The sequence below is a fragment of the Coregonus lavaretus genome (assembly GCF_964263955.1).
Source record: "Coregonus lavaretus genome assembly, chromosome: 5".
Lineage (NCBI taxonomy): Eukaryota > Metazoa > Chordata > Actinopteri > Salmoniformes > Salmonidae > Coregonus > Coregonus lavaretus.
This window is the reverse complement of record NC_139992.1, coordinates 12,156,785-12,180,819: the sequence shown is the minus strand read 5'-3', so window position 1 is coordinate 12,180,819 and position 24,035 is coordinate 12,156,785. Positions and strand designations below refer to the sequence as shown.

Here is a 24,035-nt window from a genome sequence, read left to right as displayed (position 1 = left end):
ACGCCATCCCATCTGGTTTGCTCTTAGTGGGATTATCATTTGTTTTCCAACAGGACAATGACCCAAAACACCTCCAGGCCGTGTAAGGGCTATTTTACCAAGAAGGAGAGTGATGGAGTGCTGCATCAGATGACCTGGCCTCCACAATCACTCGACCTCAACCCAATTGAGATGGTTTGGGAAGAGTTGGACCACAGAGTGAAGAAAAAGCAGCCAAGAAGTGCTCAGCATATGTGGGAACTCCTTCCAGGTGAAGCTGGTTGAGAGAATGCCAAGAGTGTGCAAAGCTGTCATCAAGGCAAAGGGTGGCTACTTTGAAGAATCTAAAATATATTTTGATTTGTTTAACACTTTTTTGGTTACTACATGATTCCATATGTGTTATTTCAAAGTGTTGATGTCTTCACTATTATTCTACAATGTAGAAAATAGTAAAAATTAAGAAAAACCCTTGAATGAGTAGGTGTGTCCAAACTTTTGACTGGTACTGTACATAATTATAACCAAGGGTTAAAACCGGTTCAGGGAACAGAACAGAAAACCGGAAAATAATGAAATTTGAGGAACAGAACCAAAACCGAAAAAGAAATTGTTCCGGAATAGAACTGTTACTTTAAAAGCATGGGAACCGGTTAATAAACATTATTTTACGTTCCGGGCATTTTTTTCCAGTCCCTCAAAAATCGCAACAAAGCACCTGTGCATTGCAAAGCCCTCACTCTGTCACTCAGAAACGTATTCCAGTGTTTGCCTGCCAGCTAGAAATCTTTGCCAATGGGTGTGCGTGTAGGCTACCTGCCCCTCCCCTCTGAAGCATAGCGAAGCACCACCCCAACAAGTAATATTTTACCGCAAACACTGCAGTAGAAGCAAACTTACCTACTTTCCTCTGCGTGAGGCTACAATAAGTTGAGTTTCCCCGGGAAGCTGTGAAGTGCTGGGGAAGCTGTGAAGCCAGCTGTAGCCTATTGCATGATTGTGTTTATGAGTCTGTTATTAAATGTGTATGTTCACTGCTTTTCATTAAATCACGTATGGCTACAAATATTGTATAAACATTCCTTCATATGGGCACAATATTGTAACCTAGGTCTATCCTAGACGTCCAACATTAAACCAACTCAGAAGTTCAAAGACATTTAACGTTCCTCCATAGAAGCCGCTCCTCCGTAAGTATAATTCTGTGGGCCTAATTCAGATAATGCATGTCATAACAAGTGCTCAAGGCAAGCTTCCTCCATCCTCTCGCTCTCTCATCACCCTCAAAATTTCAGTTGCATCTCGCGCCCTACACTTTGACTGGCAGCACAGTGTGTGTGTGTGTGTGTGTGTGTGTGTGTTTGTGTGTTTTTCTTTCATTATGCTTAAACCATGCTGTTACAGCAAAATACAATTTGCTTTTAGCAACTTTCCTATACAGATTAAAATCCCTTACCCACTCCACAGCAAGCTGCTGTATCTGCACTAATCGGTGAAGTAATTTAATGTCGAGCTAAATTAATATTTAAAAAACTATATTTCAGAGGTTTAAAAAGGAACAGAAAGGAACGATATAAACCGTTACTTTTTTTTTTGGGTCGAACCGGTTCAGAACTTTATTTAGCTGGTCGGAACAGTGGAACGGAATGAAAAAAATTATGGTTCTGTTCCGAACTAAACAATTGGAAAATAATTTTGGTTCCAACCCCTGATTATAACCCACCTAAACTAGGCCTATCTGAAATGTGAAAATTATCAATAAAATCACAAGGTAGCAAATGTTCTGGCAAAGATATGTCTGTAGCACATTGCTAAACTGTATTTTATATGAATAATATTAACGTAGGTAGGCTACTCTGTTTTTACCAGGCAAAACCGGAGAAAATTAAACAAGCTCTTTCTGGTCACTCATCTGGATATGTGAGCCCGCCTTTGTGCACCAATGCTGATGACTGGTCATTGGTCAACAGTCAAGACACGCAACTTTTTAGTTCTGAAGCACAGATTAGATGTTTCTGAAACAAGAATTTGGTGCAATGCCGTAGGCCTATGGTAGTGACCATTTCCAATAAGCAAAGGTATAAATATAAAATACAAATGCTAGGCTACAGTGCCTTCAGAAAGTATTCATACCCCTTGACTTCTTCCACATTTCGTTGTGTTACAGCCTGAATTCAAAACGGATTACACGCAATACCCCATGATGACAAAGTGAAAAATTGTTTTTAGAAATGTTAGCAAATGTATTGAAAATGAAATACAGAAATCTCATTTACATAACTATTTACACCCCATGAGTCAATACATTAGAATCCCCTTTTGCAGTGATTACAGCTGTGAGTCTTTCTGGGTAAGTCTCGAAGACCTTTGCACACCTGGATTGTACAATATTTGCACATTATTCTTTAAAAGATTCTTCAAGCTCTGTCAAGTTGGTTGTTGATCATTGCTAGACAGCCATTTTAAAGTTTTACCATAGATTTTCAAGCCGATTTAAGTCAAAACTGTAACTATAGCCTTGTCTTGGTAAACTACTCCAGTGTATATTTGGCAGCCACCACACCATTCTTGAAAATATGAAGTGGTACTCAGAGAGGTGTTGTGCTGGATTTGCACCAAACATAAGGCTTTGTCTTCAAGACAAAGTTAATTTCTTTGCCACATTATTATTTCTTTTTATTTAGTGCCTTATTGCAAACAGGATGCATGTTTTGGAATATTTATATTCTTTACAGGCTCCCTTCTTTTCAAATCTGTTATTTAGGTAAGTATTGTATGGAGTAACTACAATGTTGTTAATCCATCCTCAGTTTTCTCCTATCACAGCCATTAAACTCTGGAACTGTTTTAAAGTCACCACTGGCCTCATGGTGAAATCCCTAAGCGGTTTCCTTCCTCTCCGGCAACTGAGTTAGATAATTGTATGTGTGGGGTACAGAGATGAGGTAGTCATTCAAAAATCATGTTAAACACTATTATTGCACACATGCAACCTATTATGTGACTTGTTAAGCACATTTTTACTCCTAAACTGATTGAGACTTGCCTAACAAAGGAGTTGAATACTTATTGACTCAAGACATTTCAGCTTTTCATTTTTTATTAAAATATCTAAAAACATATTTCCACTTCGACATTATGGGGTATTGCGCGTAGGCCAGTGACACAAAATCTCAATTTAGTCAATTTTACATTCAGGCTGTAAAACAACAAAATGAGGAGGAAGTCAAGGGGTGTGAACACTTCCTGAAGGCACTGTATTTGTATGTAGCCTAGAGACAGTATTGCACTTGTAAAAAAACAGATTGAAACACACACACTCGGCTCCACCCCCAAAACCTTCTCACTGCGCTAGCTCATCCGACCTGTGTTGATTGACAGTTGGTCCAATCAGAGGGCCAAGTGTGTGTTTCAGTAGCCAATCTATTGTTTTGCAAGTGCAGTGCTGTCAATGGCTGCGTAGAGAGTAGCCTAATCCATGGAGACTGTGCCACAAAATGAGTGACAAAACGTTACAGATCATTTCTAGTCATCAGTCTCAAGTCAAAGTCCCGAATCTTGAGGCTCCAAGTCGAGTCTCAAGTCACCAAGTCATGTGACTCGAGTCCACACCTCTGGACGCACATTCTATTCATTCTATTTCTATGGCAGCACATGCAGTCAGCGAAAAAGAGAAAATGTGCATACATTTTTATTTATTTTTAATAATAATAATAATAATAATAATAATAATAATAATATTTTTTTTAAAATGCTATTCAAATGGTTATTACGGAGACCGCGGTCATTTGGCTGGCCAATTACTGTCATCCAAAATTCTATGACCGTCACAACCCTATTTGGAACAATCGGTTGACTGTATTTGACCTAACAGAACAGCATGCAAACTGGGAATCTAACAGCCGGGAGGAGGAACTGCGCTGCTTGAGTGACATGGGGCGGGGCTTGGTGTGTGGGAAGCAGCCGCAAGAGGGAAAGAAAAACGGAGTAAACTATAAAAGCTGACGTTACACGCGGCTGAGATGCATTTCAAAATACTGCATGCGATATGGATCTCTTGCGATAAGAATATTGCATATTGTCAATATTGCGATTTCGATGTGAACATCATTAAATTGTGCAGTTCCAACACATCACTCTCAATATGATCCCCTTTTAAAACACAGGAGGATCATGAACGGGCATGTACAACACATCTCGCCGCGCCCCAGAACGCTCTTCTTTGTTAGAAACGAGTCTTCTCTGGAAGAGGAGCAGCGGATGCTGCGAGCGCTGTGACTGACCACAGTCTGGTAGAGGGTGCCAAGACCAACAGAGAGAGATGTACTGTATAAAGCCCAGCCAGATGCCTCAGAGCAGAGACAGATACCATGATTGGAGTGTGGCACCCATCATACTCACCAGACCTGCTGGGTTTCAAATAGTATTTGTGGAGCAAACCCTGTTCATCTTGCACTCCAGGTAGGTTCAATTATATGCTCAAAGTATTTAAAATACTATTTGAACGAAGCAGGTCTGGTACTCACCTGAGACAAAAACAGACACATTAATACATCAATCTATCACAAATCCACAGGCCTGCTCTTCCCCCTCCCTCTCGGAGAGTAAACACTGACAGTGGAAAGTAGTCCCCTCTCAGGAGTCCATTCAAGTTCAAGTTTTATTGTCACATGCACAAGTACAGTGAAATGCTTCACTTGCAAGCTTTACCCAGCAGTGCACTAATCCACATCAAAATAGTATAATATATACAGTGGGGAGAACAAGTATTTGATACACTGCCAATTTTGCAGGTTTTCCTACTTACAAAGCATGTAGAAGTCTGTAATTTTTATCATATGTACACTTCAACTGTGAGAGACGGAATCTAAAACAAAAATCCAAAAAATCACATTGTATGATTTTTAAGTAATTAATTTGCATTTTATTGCATGACATAAGTATTTGATCACCTACCAACCACTAAGAAGTCCGGCTCTCACAGACCTGTTAGTTTTTCTTTAAGAAGCCCTCCTGTTCTCCACTCATTACCTGTATTAACTGCACCCGTTTGAACTCGTTACCTGTATAAAAGACACCTGTCCACACACAATCAAAACAGACTCCAACCTCTCCACAATGGCCAAGACCAGAGAGCTGTGTAAGGACATCAGGGATACAATTGTAGACCTGCACAAGGCTGGGATGGGCTACAGGACAATAGGCAAGCAGCTTGGTGAGAAGGCAACAACTGTTGGCGCAATTATTAGAAAATGGAAGAAGTTCAAGATGACGGTCAATCACCCTCGGTCTGGGGCTCCATGCAAGATCTCACCTCGTGGGGCATCAATGATCATGAGGAAGGTGAGGGATCAGCCCTGAACTACACGGCAGGACCTGGTCAATGACCTGAAGAGAGCTGGGACCACAGTTTCAAAGAAAACCATTAGTAACACACTACGCTGTCATGGATTAAAATCCTGCAGGTCCCCCTGCTCAAGCCAGCGCATGTCCAGGCCCGTCTGAAGTTTGCCAATGACCATCTGGATGATCCAGAGGAGGAATGGGAGAAGGTCATGTGGTCTGATGAGACAAAAATAGAGCTTTTTGGTCTAAACGCCACTCGCCGTGTTTGGAGGAAGAAGAAGGATGAGTACAACCCCAAGAACCCCAACCGTGAAGCATGGAGGTGGAAACATCATTCTTTAGGGATGCTTTTCTGCAAAGGGGACAGGACGACTGCACCGTATTGAGGGGAGGATGGATGGGGCCATGTATCGCGAGATCTTGGCCAACAACCTCCTTCCCTCAGTAAGAGCATTGAAGATGGGTCGTGGCTGGGTCTTCCAGCATGACAACGACCCGAAACACACAGCCAGGGCAACTAAGGAGTGGCTCCGTAAGAAGCATCTCAAGGTCCTGGAGTAACCTAGCCAGTCTCCAGGCCTGACCCAAATAGAAAATCTTTGGAGGGAGCTGAAAGTCTGTATTGCCCAGCGACAGCCCCGAAACCTGAAGGATCTGGAGAAGGTCTGTATGGAGGAGTGGGCCAAAATCCCTGCTGCAGTGTGTGCAAACCTGGTCAAGACCTACAGGAAACATATGATCTCTGTAATTGCAAACAAAGGTTGCTGTACCAAATATTAAGTTCTGCTTTTCTGATGTATCAAATACTTATGTCTAATCTCTAATCAAGCGCCGTCCACAGGGTATGGCATGGTGTTGCAAAATGGAGTGATAGCCTTCCTTCTTCAAGATCCCTTTTACCCTGTACAAATCTCCCACTTTACCACCATCAAAGCACCCCCAGACCATCACATTGCCTCCACCATGCTTGACAGATGGCATCAAGCACTCCTCCAGCATCTTTTCATTTGGTCTGCGTCTCACAAATGTTCTTCTTTGTGATCAGAACACCTCAAACTTCAATTAGTCGGTGCATAACACTTTTTTCCAATCTTCCTCTGTCCAGTGCCTGTGTTCTTTTGCCCATCTTAATCTTTTATTTTTATTGGCCAGTCTGAGATATGGCTTTTTCTTTGCAACTCTGCCTAGAAGGTCAACATCCCGGAGTCGCCTCTTCATTGTTGACGTTCAGACTGGTGTTTTGCGGGTACTATTTAATGAAGCTGCCAGTTGAGGACCTGTAAGGCGTCTGTTTCTCAAACTAGACACACTAATGTATTTGTCCTCTTGCTCAGTTGTGCCACAGGGTCTCCCACTCCTCTTTCTATTCTGGTTAGAGCCAGTTTGCGCTGTTCTGTGAAGGGAGTAGTACACAGCATTGTAAGAGATCTTCAGTTTCTTGGCAATTTCTCACATGGAATAGCCTTCATTTCTCAGAACAAGAATAGACTGATACCAGATACTCAACTAGTCTCAAGAAGGCCAGTTTTATTGCTTCTTTAATCAGCACAACAGTTTTCAGCTGAGCTAACATAATTGCAAAATGGTTTTCTAATGATCAATTAGCCTTTTAAAATGATAAACTTGGATTAGCAAACACAACGTGCCATTGGAACACAGGACTGATGGTTGCTGATAATGGGCCTCTGTACGCCTATGTAGATATTCCATTTTTTTTTTTTTTTATCAGCCGTTTCCAGCTACAATAGCCATTTACAACATTAACAATGTCTACACTGTATTTCTGATCAATTTGATGTTATTTAATGGACAAAAAAAAGCTTTTCTTTCAAAAACAAGGAAATTTCTAAGTGACCCCAAACTTTTGAACGGTAATGTGTATGTATGTATGTATGTATGTATGTATGTATGTATGTATGTATGTATGTATGTATGTATGTATGTATGTATGTATGTATGTATGTATGTATGTATGTATGTATGTATATACATTGAGGGAAAAAAGTATTTGATCCCCCTGCTGATTTTGCACGTTTGCCCACTGACAAAGAAATGATCAGTCTATAATTTTAATGGTAGGTTTATTTGAACAGTGAGAGACAGAATAACAACAACAAAATCCAGAAAAACGCATGTCAAAAATGTTATAAATTGATTTGCATTTTAATGAGGGAAATAAGTATTTGACCCCTCTGCAAAACATGACTTAGTACTTGTTGGCAAAACCCTTGTTGGAAATCACAGAGGTCAGACGTTTCTTGTAGTTGGCCACCAGGTTTGCACACCATCTCAGGAGGGATTTTGTCCCACTCCTCTTTACTGATCTTCTCCAAGTCATTAAGTTTTCGAGGCTGACGTTTGGCAACTCGAACATTCAGCTCCCTCCACATATTTTCTATGGGATTAAGGTCTGGAGACTGGCTAGGCCACTCCAGGACATTAATGTGCTTCTTCTTGAGCCACTCCTTTGTTGCCTTGGCCGTGTGTTTTGGGTCATTGTCATGCTGGAATACCCATCCACGACCCATTTTCAATGCCCTGGCTGAGGGAAGGAGGTTCTCAACCAAGATTTGACGGTACATAGCCCCGTCCATCGTCCCTTTGATGCGGTGAAGTTGTCCTGTCCCCTTAGCAGAAAAACACCCCCAAAGCATAATGTTTCCACCTCCATGTTTGACGGTGGGGATGGTGTTCTTGGGGTCATAGGCAGCATTCCTCCTCCTTCAAACACGGCGAGTTGAGTTGATGCCAAAGAGCTCGATTTTGGTCTCATCTGACCACAACACTTTCACCCAGTTCTCCTCTGAATCATTCAGATGTTAATTGGCAAACTTCAGACGGCCCTGTATATGTGCTTTCTTGAGCAGGGGAACCTTGCGGGCGCTGCAGGATTTCAGTCCTTCACGGCGTAGTGTGTTACCAATTGTTTTCTTGGTGACTATGGTCCAAGCTGCCTTGAGATCATTGACAAGATTCTCCCGTGTAGTTCTGGGCTGATTCCTCACTGTTCTCATGATCATTGTAACTCCACGAGGTGAGATCTTGCATGGAGCCCCAGGCAGAGGGAGATTGACAGTTCTTTTGTGTTTCTTCCATTTGTGAATAATCGCACCAACTGTTGTCACCTTCTCACCAAGCTGCTTGGCGATGGTCTTGTAGCCCATTCCAGCCTTGTGTAGGTCTACAATCTTGTCCCTGACATCCTTGGAGAGCTCTTTGGTCTTGGCCATGGTGGAGTGTTTGGAATCTGATTGATTGATTGCTTCTGTGGACAGGTGTCTTTTATACAGGTAACACACTGAGATTAGGAGCACTCCCTTTAAGAGTGTGCTCCTAATCTCAGCTCTTTACCTGTATAAAAGACACGTGGGAGCCAGAAATCTTTCTGATTGAGAGGGGGTCAAATACTTATTTCCCGCATTAAAATGCAAATCAATTTATAACATTTTTGACATGCGTTTTTCTGGATGTTTTTGTTATTCTGTCTCTCACTGTTCAAATAAACCTACCATTAAAATTATAGACTGATCATTTCTTTGTCAGTGGGCAAATGTACAAAATCAGCAGGGGATCAAATACTTTTTTCCCTCACTGTATAACACAAGAAATAAGAGGAAGATATATACAGGGTCAGTGCCAATAACACATTTCCAATGTGCAGGGATACTGTAGTATTTGAGGTAGATATGCACATACAGGCGGGGATTAGGAGAATGTGACTGGTAGCTGGATAAATAATAGAGACTGAAACATTCCTTTCTCTAGCACCCTGATCTGAGGAGCCATAGAGCTCCAACAGCACCATTTACACAGCTGTGGCTTTTCATCTTCTTCCAAGCAATACAGTTTGGTTTAAGAGTCCAGATCCAGGGGTTGAACCTGTGACCTGTAGCGACTTATGGGGGCTGAGGCACCACCCAGAATACAGCCATGTCATAAAAGACAGCAGAGTTTAGAATACGTTTTCAAAACATGCGTTGAGCCCACAAAATAAAAAGCAAATACTATAAACACTTCCCACCTGAGGTTTGGGGAGAACGTAAAGTTACTCACTTTGCTCAGGTGCAAATGTTTAGTGAATCTGGCGTTAAGTGATCTGTTATACTGCATTGCTAATTACATCTTAGTGACACGCCATAGGAGTTCATTCCTCTAGTGAAATAACCTTGTCTCACAAAGGGCTGAAATCCTAACTTGAAGTCCACCACAAGCAACTAGAATATCATTAAAATCCCTCCGATTACGTATACACCGAGTGTACAAAACATTAGGAACACCTGTTCTTTCCATGACAGACTGACCAGGTGAATCCAGGTGAAAGCTATGATCCTTTATTGACGTCACTTATTAAATCCACTTAAAATCAGTATAGATGAAGGGGAGGAGACAGGTTAAAGAAGGATTTTTAAGCCTTGAGACGGATTGTGTATGTGTGCCATTCAGAGGGTGAATGGGCAAGACAAAATATGTAAGTGCCTTTGAACAGGGTATGGTAGTAGGTGCCAGGCGCACCGGTTTGAGTGTTCAAGAACTGCAACACTGCTGGGTTTTTCACACTCAACAGTTTCCCGTGTGTATCAACAATCGTCCACCACCCAAATGACATCCATCCAACTTGACACAACTGTGGGAAGCATTGAAGTCAACATGGGCCAGCATCCCTGTTGAATACATTCGACACCTTGTCGAGTCCATACTCTATTCTGAAGGCAAAAGGGGGTGCAACTCAATATTAGGAAGGTGTTCCTAATGTTTGTACACTCAGTATACACACTTATTAAAAGTTATTGGCAACCTGCCCAGAGCTCTATCAAACAAATAATGTACAGTAGGAGAGCAGATATCATGAATATGATGATAACAATGCCCTTTGGTAGCCAAGGTAATCACAACTGCATACATGTATCTACAAAGAGGTAGTCATAACAGCCATTTGTAGTACAATTCGATATATCTAGAGAAAAGGGAGAGTGTGATGGTGTGGATTGATATAAATACAGTGCCTTCGGAAAGTATTCAGACCCCTTGACTTTTTCCACATTTTGCTAGGTTACAGTCTTATTCTAAAATTCATTAAATTGTTTGTTTTCCTCATCAATCAACACACAAAAGCCCATAATGACAAAGCAAAAATATATAAAAAATAAAAAATAAACTGAAGTATCACATTTACATAAGTAATCAGACCCTTTATTCAGTACTTTGTTGAAGCACCTTTGTCAGCGATTACAGCCTTGAGTCTTCTGGGGTATGACGCTACAAGTTTGGCACACCTGTATTTGGGGAGTTTCTCGCATTGTTCTCTGCAGATCCTCTCAAACTCTATTAGCGTTGCTGCACAGCTATTTTCAGGTCTCTCCAGAGATGTTCGATCGGGTTCAAATCCGGGCTCTGGCTGAGCCACTCAAGGACATTCAGAGACTTGTCCCGAAGCCATTCCTGCATTGTCTTGGCTGTGGGTCGTTGTCCTGTTGGAAGGTGAACCTTCGCCCCAGTCTGAGGTCCTGAGCGCTCTGGAGCAGGTTTTCATCAAGGATCTCTCTGTACTTTGCTCCGTTCATCTTTCCCTCGATCCTGACTAGTATCCCAGTCCCTGCCGCTGAAAAACATCCCCACAGATGATGCTGCCACATCCGTGCTTCACCATAGGGATGGTGCAGGTTTCCTCCAGACGTGACGCTTGGCATTCAGGCCGAAGAGTTCAATCTTGGTTTCACCAGAACAGAGAACCTAGTTTCTCATGGTCTGAGAGTCTTCAAGCGGGCTGTCATGTGCCTTTTACTGAGGAGTGGCTTCCGTCTGGCCACTCTACCATAAAGGCCTGATTGGTGGAGTGCTTCAGAGATGGTTGTCCTTCTGGAAGGTTCTCCCATCTCCACAGAGGAACTCTGGAGCTCTGTCAGAGTGACCATTGGGTTCTTGGTCACCTCCCTGACCAAGGCCCTTCTTCCCCGATTGCTCAGTTTGGCTGGGCGGCCAGCTCTAGGAAGAGTCTTGGTGGTTCCAAACTTCTTCCATTTAAGAATGATGGAGGCCACTGTGTTCTTGATGACCTTCAATGCTACATAAATGGTTTGGTACCCTTCCCCAGATCTGTGCCTCGACACACTCCTGTCTCGGAGCACTACGGACAATTCCATCGACCTCATGGCTTGGTTTTTGCTCTGACATGCACTGTCAACTGTGTGACCTTATATAGACAGGTGTGTACCTTTCCAAATCATGTCCAATCAATTGAATTTACCACAGGTGGAGTCCAATCAAGTTCTAGAAATATCTCAAGGATGATCAATGGAAACAGGAATCACCTGAGCTCAATTTCGAGTCTCATAGCAAATGGTCTGAATACTTATGTAAATAAGGTATTTCTGTTTTTAAATTTACAAAAAATTCTAAAAACCTGTTTTCACTTTGTCATTATGGGGAATTGTGTTTAGATAGCTGAGGAATTTTTGTTATTTAATCCATTTTAGATTAAGGTTGTACATTTGGAAAAAGTCAAGGGGTCTGAATACTTTCCGAAGGCACTGTACACTATTCTGCTTCCTATCCATCCTTTAACTACACTATTCTGCTTCCTGTCTGTCCTTTAACTACAGTATTGTGCTTCCTGTCTGTCCTTTAACTACACTATTCTGCTTCCTGTCTGTCCTAGGGGCAGTAACCTCAGATCCTTACCGTGACATGAAAGACATGGCGGCAGGTAGCTTAGTGGTTAAGAGCGTTGTGCCAGTAACCGAAAGGTCGCTGGTTCTAATCCCCGAGCCGACTAGGTGAAAAATCTGTCGATGTGCCCTTGAGCAAGGCACTTAACCCTAATTGCTCATGTAAGTCGCTCTGGATAAGAGCGTCTGCTAAATGACTAAAATGTAAATGTAAGTAGCCTACATGCCCTGTGGGCCAGTGTTTGATGTGTACAGAGAGGTTCTGCAGCAGCAGTGATTAACCCTCTGCCCACTGAAGCAGCACAATGGACTTAAGAGAAGCTCTGAGAAGAGATCTGACCCCCTTTTCTGTGTCACGTTTCACTGCATATTTCAGAGAGACTCTCCTCTCCGTTGCACGCGAGTCTTGAGGTGCGTCCGGGCCCTGGTCAAAAGTAGTGCGCTACATAGGGAATACGGTGTCATTTGGGATGGAGTCTTGGAGTACCACTCATCAAATACACCCAGATGGTGCCGAGAGAGAGCTGTAGGTTTCCAGCAGCAACACCTGCAGTGCTTTGGGGGTTATTTATTACACGACAGGCATGGGGGGTTGGGAGGGAGATCCTTGCATTTTAAGTATTTCTAAGAGGCAAGACCGGCCCCAAACACAGCAGGCACGGGAGGAGAGTGGCTTCTATTGTATCTATAGTTAAAGGAGAGAGTGGAGAAACAACAATCCTGAGGGAGTATGGGTCTTTATCCTGGTCAGGTTCAGTCAGGTTTCAGGGGGGTTGGGAGGGGATGCAGGAGTTGAGGTGTTTCAGGGGCCTAGCAAGGGAGAGGGGAGGGAGACATGGGGTAAGGGACAAAACGATCTAACACACACACACACGTACGCCAATATGTTAGGCACGTGTGTGCTCACTGCTCAGCTCCGTAGTTTACATGTTGGGCTGTCAGATTGACTACTAATGGCTGTGTGTTCAATTTACAAAAAATAAAGCGCTAATTGACTCCACAGCTGTGCCAAAATGTTTAATGAACTGCTGCTTCAGCCTTGTAGAACCTTGCTCAAATTATGTTCCAATCAAAAACATTTCTGTGAATGTGCCAGATTTAGCCAGTCAGCTAATTTTCAAATGTAGTCCCTAGGCAGGTAGCTAAAACCCAAACTGCTACCTCTCTGCTTATGGGTTACTGGATCTTACTGTACCCCTTATGCCTCTGGCACCACCTGACATATGGTATTTAGTGCATCTGTAGTCTTTTTAATAGAGCTTGGGACTGTAAGGTTCTATCTGCATTTTTGTCCAAATTCAGTTACTGACATGGACTTGTTCTGTTCAATGTTCTCTACCTATGTAGTACTCTAAATAACCCAATTCATGTTGTTAAGTTCAAAGAAATACGAGATCAAAATTGTTGACACCATTCAAACCAATGAGTGTTCTGAACTTTAAAGCCAATTATTTACTTTAGTTTATTTAGTAAATATTTTCTTAACTCTATTTTCTTATAACTGCATTGTTGTTAAGGGCTTGTACGTAAGCATTTCACGGTAAGGTCTGCACCTGTTGTATTCGGCGCATGTGACAAATAGGTCCCGTGTAGCTCAGTTGTTAGAGCATGGCGTTTGCTACGCCAGGGTTGTGGGTTCGATTCTCACGGGGGGGCCAGTATGAAAAATGTATGCACTCACTAACTGTAAGTCACTCTGGATAAATGACTAAAATGTAAATATAAATACAATTTGATCTCAGAATCATCTTTTTGCAGATAGATACTTCGAGAGCTTGGTTCTAAGGAACTAACTTGAAGGGCTGAGGAGGAGAATGGGAGAAGCTGTAGGATAAAATATGGCTCTACATTTTGACACGTCAAGCAATAAAACCAAAGTGCTTGCGTGTGCTAAATGTTTTGCAAACATTGGACTAATTACAGGCTAGGATAACTATTTTTTACAAATAGGCTAATCATGTCAGAAAGGGATTGGAAGTCGGCCAGATGCTCTCATTTCAATAAGGCACAGTCACGGTCGTGCCAGGCACAGGGGCACCCACAGGCGCACACACGCACGCACGCACGTGCACGCACGCACACACACACAAGTTCCCATTTACTGTTTCAGTCCTCCATCTCTACCCAGCTTCTACAAGACTCTGAGGCTGCCGATTTATGGGGAGAAAGGGTTTGCGGTCTGGAAAACAAAGCCACGCTATTCCTGGCGTTTGGTGCTATTGTTACTGAGAACCTGCTGTAGATGTGACAGAGTAGAAGACTTCAACGTCTAGGTTTACTGAGGCAGGCCTCGTCAAAGGCAGCCGATAGCTTTCACACAGACTTTGATGCACAGAAAGCAAAGAAAGTTTACCATTGCCTCAATTAACATATTTTAACTCTCGCTCGCCCTCTCTTTCACACACACACACACACACACACACACACACACACACACACACACACACACACACACACACACACACACACACACACACTTGGTAATCACCATTTCATACTTTACTGTAAGTGATACAGTACAGAGACTAATTCTATCCATACAGTACCCATCTGTCTACACTTCATTATCCTGACAGACTCAGCACAGGCCTCAGAAGACACCAAGGTAAGATTGCATGAGAATACAGAGAAATACATAGACCGTTAGTCTCAAGAGCACAGATCAGCCGACCCAACACACACAAACACACCACAGTGTGGCCCCCATAAGAGGGTACTGGCCCCATCGTTGCTCCTGTCAGACCTACTAACTTAGAGGCAGATGAATGCCCCTGACCTGACCCCATTTCTACCAAGACTCACAAAGTCACAAAGAACAGGGCTGTCCTTGCACAGTCATAAGAGGTTATTTCAATGTGTGCTCAGTATCACAAGGCCAACCCTGTCCAACCCCTAGCCCCATACCCTCTAGGAACTTACCATTAGTTCCGTACATAAATATTATGAAAATTCCCTCTATCCTATCAGAGGGTAAGGTGGAACCTTGTGTATAAACATCTCCACACACCCCACCCGAATCACCCCTACCAACTCAACTCTTCCATTCATGCAAAGTCCCGTAATGCCGAGACACTGGAAGCAGCGGAAGGTAAGACCAGGGTTTCATTCAAAGAGAGGATGATACAGGTTGGCAAAGTCAAGTATCTTTGTATTTAAAATTGCAGTAAAACATTTCTGGTTTAAAAAAAAGGTTACTACTACGGTACAACCGCAGAGCTGGGCCCACTCCTGTCTCTCTGCACAGCTGTCTTTTATGGAGTAAGCAGGAATCAATCACCTTGCAGGAAGGAGTCCCGGCCTGGTCCTGGCATGCCTTTTGGCCAAGTGACACAGTAATCACATCGAACGGAGGGAGGGAAGGAGGGTAGAGTCAAGGAGAGGGAAGATGGACAAGGCCACAGAGAGGAGGAGCTGCTTCCCCTGCCTCATGTAGTCCTGGCTGCTACACTGGTCTCTAGGCTAAGCCGATCCCCTCGGCCACCTGTAAGTCTGCTCTCTAACCCCTGACCCCTACAGCCTACTGTAGGTCTGCTCTCTAACCCCTGACCCCTACAGCCTACTGTGGGTCTGCTCTCTAACCCCTGACCCCTACAGCATACTGTAGGTCTGCTCTCTAACCCCTGACCCCCACAGCCTACTGTGGGTCTGCTCTCTAACCCCTGACCCCTACAGCATACTGTAGGTCTGCTCTCTAACCCCTGACCCCCACAGCATACTGTGGGTCTGCTCTCTAACCCCTGACCCCTACAGCCTACTGTGGGTCTGCTCTCTAACCCCTGACCCCCACAGCATACTGTGGGTCTGCTCTCTAACCCCTGACCCCTACAGCCTACTGTAGGTCTGCTCTCTAACCCCTGACCCCTACAGCCTACTGTGGGTCTGCTCTCTAACCCCTGACCCCTACAGCCTACTGTGGGTCTGCTCTCTAACCCCTGACCCCTACAGCCTACTGTAGGTCTGCTCTCTAACCCCTGACCCCTACAGCATACTGTAGGTCTGCTCTCTAACCCCTGACCCCCACAGCATACTGTAGGTCTGCTCTCTAACCCCTGACCCCTACAGCCTACTGTGGGTCTGCTCTCTAACCCCTGACCCCTACAGCATACTGTGGGTCTGCTCTCTAACCCCTGACCCCTACAGCATACTGTAGGTCTGCTCTCTAACCCCTGACCCCTACAGCATACTGTAGGTCTGCTCTCTAACCCCTGACCCCTACAGCATACTGTGGGTCTGCTCTCTAACCCCTGACCCCTACAGCATACTGTGGGTCTGCTCTCTAACCCCTGACCCCTACAGCATACTGTGGGTCTGCTCTCTAACCCCTGACCCCTACAGCATACTGTGGGTCTGCTCTCTAACCCCTGACCCCTACAGCATACTGTGGGTCTGCTCTCTAACCCCTGACCCCTACAGCCTACTGTGGGTCTGCTCTCTAACCCCTGACCCTTACAGCCTACTGTGGGTCTGCTCTCTAACCCCTGACCCCTACAGCCTACTGTGGGTCTGCTCTCTAACCCCTGACCCCTACAGCCTACTGTGGGTCTGCTCTCTAACCCCTGACCCCCACAGCCTACTGTAGGTCTGCTCTCTAACCCCTGACCCCTACAGCCTACTGTAGGTCTGCTCTCTAACCCCTGACCCCTACAGCCTACTGTAGGTCTGCTCTCTAACCCCTGACCCCTACAGCATACTGTGGGTCTGCTCTCTAACCCCTGACCCCTACAGCCTACTGTGGGTCTGCTCTCTAACCCCTGACCCCCACAGCCTACTGTGGGTCTGCTCTCTAACCCCTGACCCCTACAGCCTACTGTGGGTCTGCTCTCTAACCCCTGACCCCCACAGCCTACTGTGGGTCTGCTCTCTAACCCCTGACCCCTACAGCCTCCAGTAAGTCCTCCTGTAGGTCTAACCCCAGAGGAGGTCAAGTATGCTGGTGTCATTCACCCTTTCTCAATGGTCAAAAACATCTGTCCTCTCCTTTATTACACTCATCTCAAAAGAACTGGAGGGCAGATTTTCAGATATTTGAGAAAAAGCCTCAGTCTCACCTGCGAACACTCATTCATCAATACTACTAGTACCTATTTAATGTTCAATACCGACATGGGAGAGTTCTGCCCAAATAGGGGTGTCAGATCTACAGGCTGATACCTACTGCTCCGTTCTACTGATATGGTGGTGCAGTATTGTATCAAAAACAACAAGATTCACTTCCAGATGACTTACAAACCTCGCTGCTTTGATGAAAAGGCTGGCAGATTTTAAATGCTTTGAGCTAGAATAGAGAACCCATCCAGAACACCGTGCCAATGTATTTCCTCTTAATTAAAGCCCAATGCCTTTCAGCAGTTCATCAGTCTGGATCCTACTACAGTTCAATCCAAACCAGCTTGCTCTTCCCAAAACAACACATCTTAGAAAATTAGCTCTTATCAGCACGGCGTAACAGATCTAAACTGTGCACAATGCTGTTTAAAGGCATTTAACTGGAGGGGAATGGGACTCAGTACAGAGCAGGCATAACCTTCCCATAACCATCTGTGTGTTTAGGAGACCAGTGCTGGTACACAGAATGTTTTTACAACACTGTTTAGTGTTTATACTCTGTGATTCAGTAGCCATGCCAGAGAAGTGTGGGAGAGGACTATCATTCTGAATCATTAGGAACTCATTATAGAATGAGAACCATGCACCGAAAGGAGAGGTGTGTGTATGTGTGTGAGTGTGTGTGTGTGTGAGAGAGCGACAGAGCGTACTGGACTGTTAATATTTAATTACTCCCCCCCCCTCCCATCCCAGTTAACATGCTACCCCAAGGGCCTGCTTATGGTCCGACAGAAAACAACAAATGGCCATTTTGTATTCGCCTCGGCTCTGCTGAATAAATGAAACAAGGCTCTTTAACTGGGTATAACCCACACAGTATTTGGGAATACACAAAGCACTGAGCGAGGCCTCTGTTACAAAGCGCTCTCTGTGGTTTGGTGGAACAGCTGTTAGCTTGGGGATGAGCAAGGGGGCCTGGGCCAACATCCAGCAGGTCTCGACTCAAAATGCACAGATGCTGCTTGGACTGGACCTGATGTTCTGGGAATCTAATAGGACAGCCTGTTTCGTATGTCACTCAGTTAGTTATATGGCCAGCTAGCAACCCTGCCTGCTGACCAGCATTATAGACATCTAGGGCATGGGCTTCAAGCAAGACCCTCAACATGGAGAAAATGTGACATCATTTGTGGTTGACATCAGCGCATGCATCTTTAAATCAAAAGCGTACATTAATGCTCTGTGGAAGAAAAATAATGAAAGAAAGATCAGGGGAATGTTGGTGGTTGGAGCAGTGTAGTTCTGTTAAGAATGGAACACAGAATGGATATTTCAGCTCTGGTTCTGATACTAGAAATGTATTCCTGAATCCTGCACACACCCACCACAACTCTCCTGAGTTCTAGAGCACTCAGTGTTAAAGCCAAGAGAACACAGGTCAGAGAAAGATAAGATAGTAAAACATGAACCTTGCATCAACATGAAAGCACAAGCCAACTTAGCCACACCCTGAATAACCACACATGTAAGTCTCTTGGGAGGTTTGTTGAGGGTTTCTTTCTGCACATACAGTGAGGGAAAAAAGTATTTGATCCCCTGCTGATTTTGTACGTTTGCCCACTGACAAAGAAATGATCAGTCTATAATTTTAATGGTAGGTTTATTTGAACAGTGAGAGACAGAATAACAACAAAAAAATCCAGAAAAACGCATGTCAAAAATGTTATAAATTGATTTGCATTTTAATGAGGGAAATAAGTATTTGACCCCTCTGCAAAACATGACTTAGTACTTGGTGGCAAAACCCTTGTTGGCAATCACAGAGGTCAGACGTTTCTTGAAGTTGGCCACCAGGTTTGCACACATCTCAGGAGGGATTTTGTCCCACTCCTCTTTGCAGATCTTCTCCAAGTCATTAAGGTTTTGAGGCTGACATTTGGCAACTCGAACCTTCAGCTCCCTCCACAGATTTTCTATGGGATTAAGGTCTGGAGACTGGCTAGGCCACTCCAGGACCTTAATGTGCTTCTTCTTGAGCCACTCCTTTGTTGCCTTGGCCATGTGTTTGTGGTTGATGCGGTGAAGTTGTCTTGTCCCCTTAGCAGAAAAACACCCCCAAAGCATAATGTTTCCACCTCCATGTTTGACGGTGGGGATGGTGTTCTTGGGGTCATAGGCAGCATTCCTCCTCCTCCAAACACGGCGAGTTGAGTTGATGCCAAAGAGCTCGATTTTGGTCTCATCTGACCACAACACTTTCACCCAGTTCTCCTCTGAATCATTCAGATGTTCATTGGCAAACTTCAGACGGCCCTGTATATGTGCTTTCTTGAGCAGGGGAACCTTGCGGGCGCTGCAGGATTTCAGTCCTTCACGGCGTAGTGTGTTACCAATTGTTTTCTTGGTGACTATGGTCCCAGCTGCCTTGAGATCATTGACAAGATCCTCCCGTGTAGTTCTGGGCTGATTCCTCACCGTTCTCATGATCCTTACAACTCCACGAGGTGAGATCTTGCATGGAGACCCAGGCCGAGGGAGATTGACAGTTCTTTTGTGTTTCTTCCATTTGCGAATAATCGCACCAACTGTTGTCACTTTCTCACCAAGCTGCTTGGCGATGGTCTTGTAGCCCATTCCAGCCTTGTGTAGGTCTACAATCTTTTCCCTTACATCCTTGGAGAGCTCTTTGGTCTTGGCCGTGGTGGAGAGTTTGGAATCTGATTGATTGATTGCTTCTGTGGACAGGTGTCTTTTATACAGGTAACAAACTGAGATTAGGAGCACTCCCTTTAAGAGTGTGCTCCTAATCTCAGCTCGTTACCTGTATAAAAGACACCTGGGAGCCAGAAATCTTTCTGATTGAGAGGGGGTCAAATACTTATTTACCTCATTAAAATGCAAATACATTTATAACATTTTTGACATGCGTTTTTCTGGATTTTTTTGTTGTTATTCTGTCTCTCACTGTTCAAATAAACCTACCATTAAAATTATAGACTGATCATTTCTTTCTCAGTGGGCAAACGTACAAAATCAGCAGGGGATCAAATACTTTTTTCCCCTCACTGTATATCAAGTACTGCATGAAGCACTACTGTTTTTTTTTGTTTTTTTTTACAGAACATAGAAATTAAATGAAGCACTACTGTTTGTCAGGATACTAATTTCCTTTGTACACATGCACACATACCCGAGCAGAGGATGCCTTTGTGTCGGGCGCAGGAGAAGTCGTCACACTCGCAGAAGGTCCCGTAGATTTTCCCGAACTCTGACTCGTAGCAGAGGCACTGGTTACAGCTGCACTCCCCTCTCCCACCACAGATCTGCTTCCCCTCCGCCTCCCTGCAGGCAGTCAGGTACATGCTGCCAGCCTCGCCCTCCTGGCACTCACAGCGGGCACCCAGGTAGCCCGAGTCACAGCGGCAGATACCACAGGTGTACTGTCCGATGGAGCTGCAGTGGGTACTGTTAGCCTGGGTCTGGTTGGTGCAGCCACAGTCACAGCGGTAGTCCACAGACACCTCCAGACGATCCTTGAAGCCCACGGGCTTGATGGTGAAGCTCTGCTGGGTACCTGGAGTGGGGCAGCCTCTGGCGTCTACACTCACATTGAAGGACACCTGGAAGAAAGAAGAATAGTACAACAGGGTCAGTATATGGACTGGACTAGAGAAAAACAAGTTGCCACAATTTGAGAACATTTCTCAATCAAGGAGTTGGGCTTTATAAAAACCAATGTCATAGTGACTATTAGTCATAAGTGGATTTTTAAATGGCCTCCATGACCTGGAACCATTAGATTTACACAATCTTCCTCCATATGACACAGAACCTATTCTGCTCTCATTAGGCTTGGCTGGGACAGGACTGTGTACTACACATGACCTACAAGCTGTGTTTATACATGTGGACTTAATTAACTCAGACACACACCGAGACAGAGACACACAACGAGACAGAGACACACACCGAGACAGAGAGTTCAGAGAGAGAGCGGGGAAGAGAGAGATAAAGAGATAAGAGTTCAGGCGGATAGAGTTCAGAGAAGAGAGAAAGAGAGGGCGGATAGAGTTCAGAGGACAGTTGATGTGGCTGAGTCAGTTGATTAATCATCCAATTGAAGCAGATGACACAGACAGGACAGGACCTCCACCCATTTGATTGCTCTGAGGAAGGAAGTCTGAACAAGAGAGAAACGCCACCCTCGCTTTAGCATGGCCTGTCTCAACATGAACTGTGCAGTGTTAGTCTCTCTGTAGCTCAACTGCCACTGCAGTTGTGTGTGTGTGTGTGTGTGTGTGTGTGTGTGTGTGTGTGTGTGTGTGTGTGTGTGTGTGTGTGTGTGTATCTAAACTGCACAGCAACCATCCCCACACTGCCTGTCGTGGATGAGGCAGAATGTTATTCTTTGTGATTTCACTGCATTTAGATGGGATACTGGCGTAAATTCCCCCAGTTAAACTGATGTTACCATAAATCTACAAAACTACAGTATACATATCAGTTTCATAATCACCTTCCATGAAACAAAATTAAAATAAATAAAAAACTGAGAAATTCTGAACAAAGAAAACATAAGCATCGACTTCAATAACATAGCTCTGGATAAGTATGGTACCTTTAATCACAAAAGTTCAGCAAGGAGGAAAGCTAATCTACACAATATGACCAACAATATGGCCAACAATATGACCAACAATATGGCCAACAATATGACCAACAATATGACCAACAATATGACCAACAATATGGCCAACAATATGACCAACAATATGACCAACAATATGGCCAACAATATGACCAACAATATGACCAACAATATGGCCAACAATATGGCCAACAATATGACCAACAATATGACCAACAATATGGCCAACAATATGACCAACAATATGACCAACAATATGACCAACAATATGGCCAACAATATGACCAACAATATGAGAGTAAAGTATGCAGCACTAGAGGAAGTCCAAAGACTTGCCTGATAAGGTTCACTCAAGTTGTGGTCCTCTGTAGCTCAGCTGGTAGAGCACGGCGCTTGTAACGCCAGGGTAGTGGGTTCGATCCCCGGGACCACCCATACACAAAAATGTATGCACACATGACTGTAAGTCGCTTTGGATGAAAGCGTCTGCTAAATGGCATATATTATTATTATTATTATACGTTTCAAGTTTTAATTTCACATGCGCAAGTACAGTGAAATGCCTTTCTTGCAAACTCAAAACCCAACAACGCAAAAAATCAATAACAAAAATTAAAAAAGAAGAAAGAAGAAATGTGAAGAACACAATAAGTAAGTAAGCATACTATACACAGGGTCATGTTCCAATACCATATTTACAATGTGCAGGAATACTGGAGTAGGATATGTATAGGGGTAAGGTGAGTGGGCAACAGGATATAAGATAAACAGAGTAGCAGCAGCTTGTATGTGAGTGTGTGTGTGTAGAGTCAGTATAAATGTATGTGCATATTATGTGTGAGTGAGCAGATGATGGTGTGAGTGTGCAGGGCCCTGTGAGTGTGCAGAGCCCTGTGAGTGTGCAGGGCCCTGTGAGTGTGTAGGGCCCTGTGAGTGTGCAGAGCCCTGTGAGTGTGCAGGGCCCTGTGAGTGTGCAGGGCCCTGTGAGTGTGTAGGGCCCTGTGAGTGTGTAGGGCCCTGTGAGTGTGCAGGGTCCTGTGAGTGTGTAGGGCCCTGTGAGTGTGCAGGGCCCTGTGAGTGTGCATAGACAGTGCAGAAATACAAATAAAAGGTAAATAAAGATACTAGGTTAACTCAGATAGTCTGTGTTGCTATTTAGTTAGTTCATTATCAATGTTATTGCTTGGGGATGGAAGCTGTTCAAGAGCCTGTTGGTGTCAGACTTGATGCACCGGTACCGCTTGCCTTGCGGAAGCAGAGAGAACAGTCTATGGCTTGGGTGGTTGGAGTCTAACGATTTTCTGGGCCTTCCTACCATACCGCCTGATATAGAGGTCCTGGATGGCAGGGAGCTCGGCCCCAGTGATGTGCTGGGCTGTCTGCACCACCCTCTGTAACACCATGCGATCGAGGGTGGTGCTATTGCCATACCAGGCAGTGATGCTTTAACCGACAGGTTGAAAAAGTTTGGCATGGGTCCTCAAATCCTCAAAAATAGCTATAAATCCTTCACGACTGTGCACGTTTGTTTGGACCATTTTAAGTCTTTATTGATTTGGACACCGAGGAACTTGAAGCTCCCGACCTGCTCCTCTACAGCCCAGTCAATGTGAATGGGAGCGTGATAGCTTGATCCCCCCCGGTGATCAGGCCATACCACCGCCGTGTCATCAGCAAACTTGATGGTGTTGGAGTCGAGTGTTTGCCATGCAGTCGTGGTGAACAGGGAGTACAGGAGGGGACTAAGCACACACCCGTGGGGCCCCTGTATTGAGGGTCAGCGTGGCTGAGGTGATGTTGCGCGAACCTCAACCACCTGGGGTCGGTCTGTCAGGAAGTCCAGGATCCAGTTGCAGAGGGAGGTGTTCAGACCCAGAGTCCTAAGCTTGGTGACGAGCTTGGAGGGGACAATGGTGTTGAACGCTGAGCTGTAGCCAATGAATAGCATTCTCACATAGGTATTCCTCTTATCTAGGTGGGTGAGGGCAATGTGGAGAGCAATTGAGATTACATCATCTATGGATCTGTTGGGGCAGTATGCAAATTGGAGTGGGTCTAGGGTGTCTGGGATGGTGGAGGTAGTGTGTGCCATAACCAGCCTCTCAAAGCACTTCATGATTACAGAAGTGAGTGCTACAGGGCGGTAGTCATTGTGGAATGAATCCCTTAGAGTTCTTGGGGACAGGAATGATGGTGGTCATCTTAAAACGTGGGGATTACAGACTGGGATAAGGAGAGGTTGAAAATGACAGTGAATATGCCCGCCAGCTGTTCTGCGCATGCTCTGAGAACGCCCCCTCGAATACCATGGGCCCGCGGCCTTGCGGGTGTTGACCTGATTAAAGATCTTT

The 24,035-nt window shown here is 44.5% G+C and overlaps 1 protein-coding gene across 6 annotated transcripts in view; it reads right to left on the bottom strand.

Moving 5' to 3' along the window:
* The window catches only part of LOC311129531 (integrin beta-5-like), an 85,185-nt gene that overhangs the window by 44,796 nt on the left and 16,354 nt on the right, over positions 1–24,035 (bottom strand). For all 6 annotated transcript variants that reach the window (XM_084161825.1, XM_084161828.1, XM_084161823.1 and 3 more), the window contains one exon: positions 20,227–20,656. In XM_084161825.1, coding sequence (XP_084017951.1) covers positions 20,227–20,656 — 430 coding nt within the window. The remainder of the gene's footprint in view (positions 1–20,226; positions 20,657–24,035) is intronic.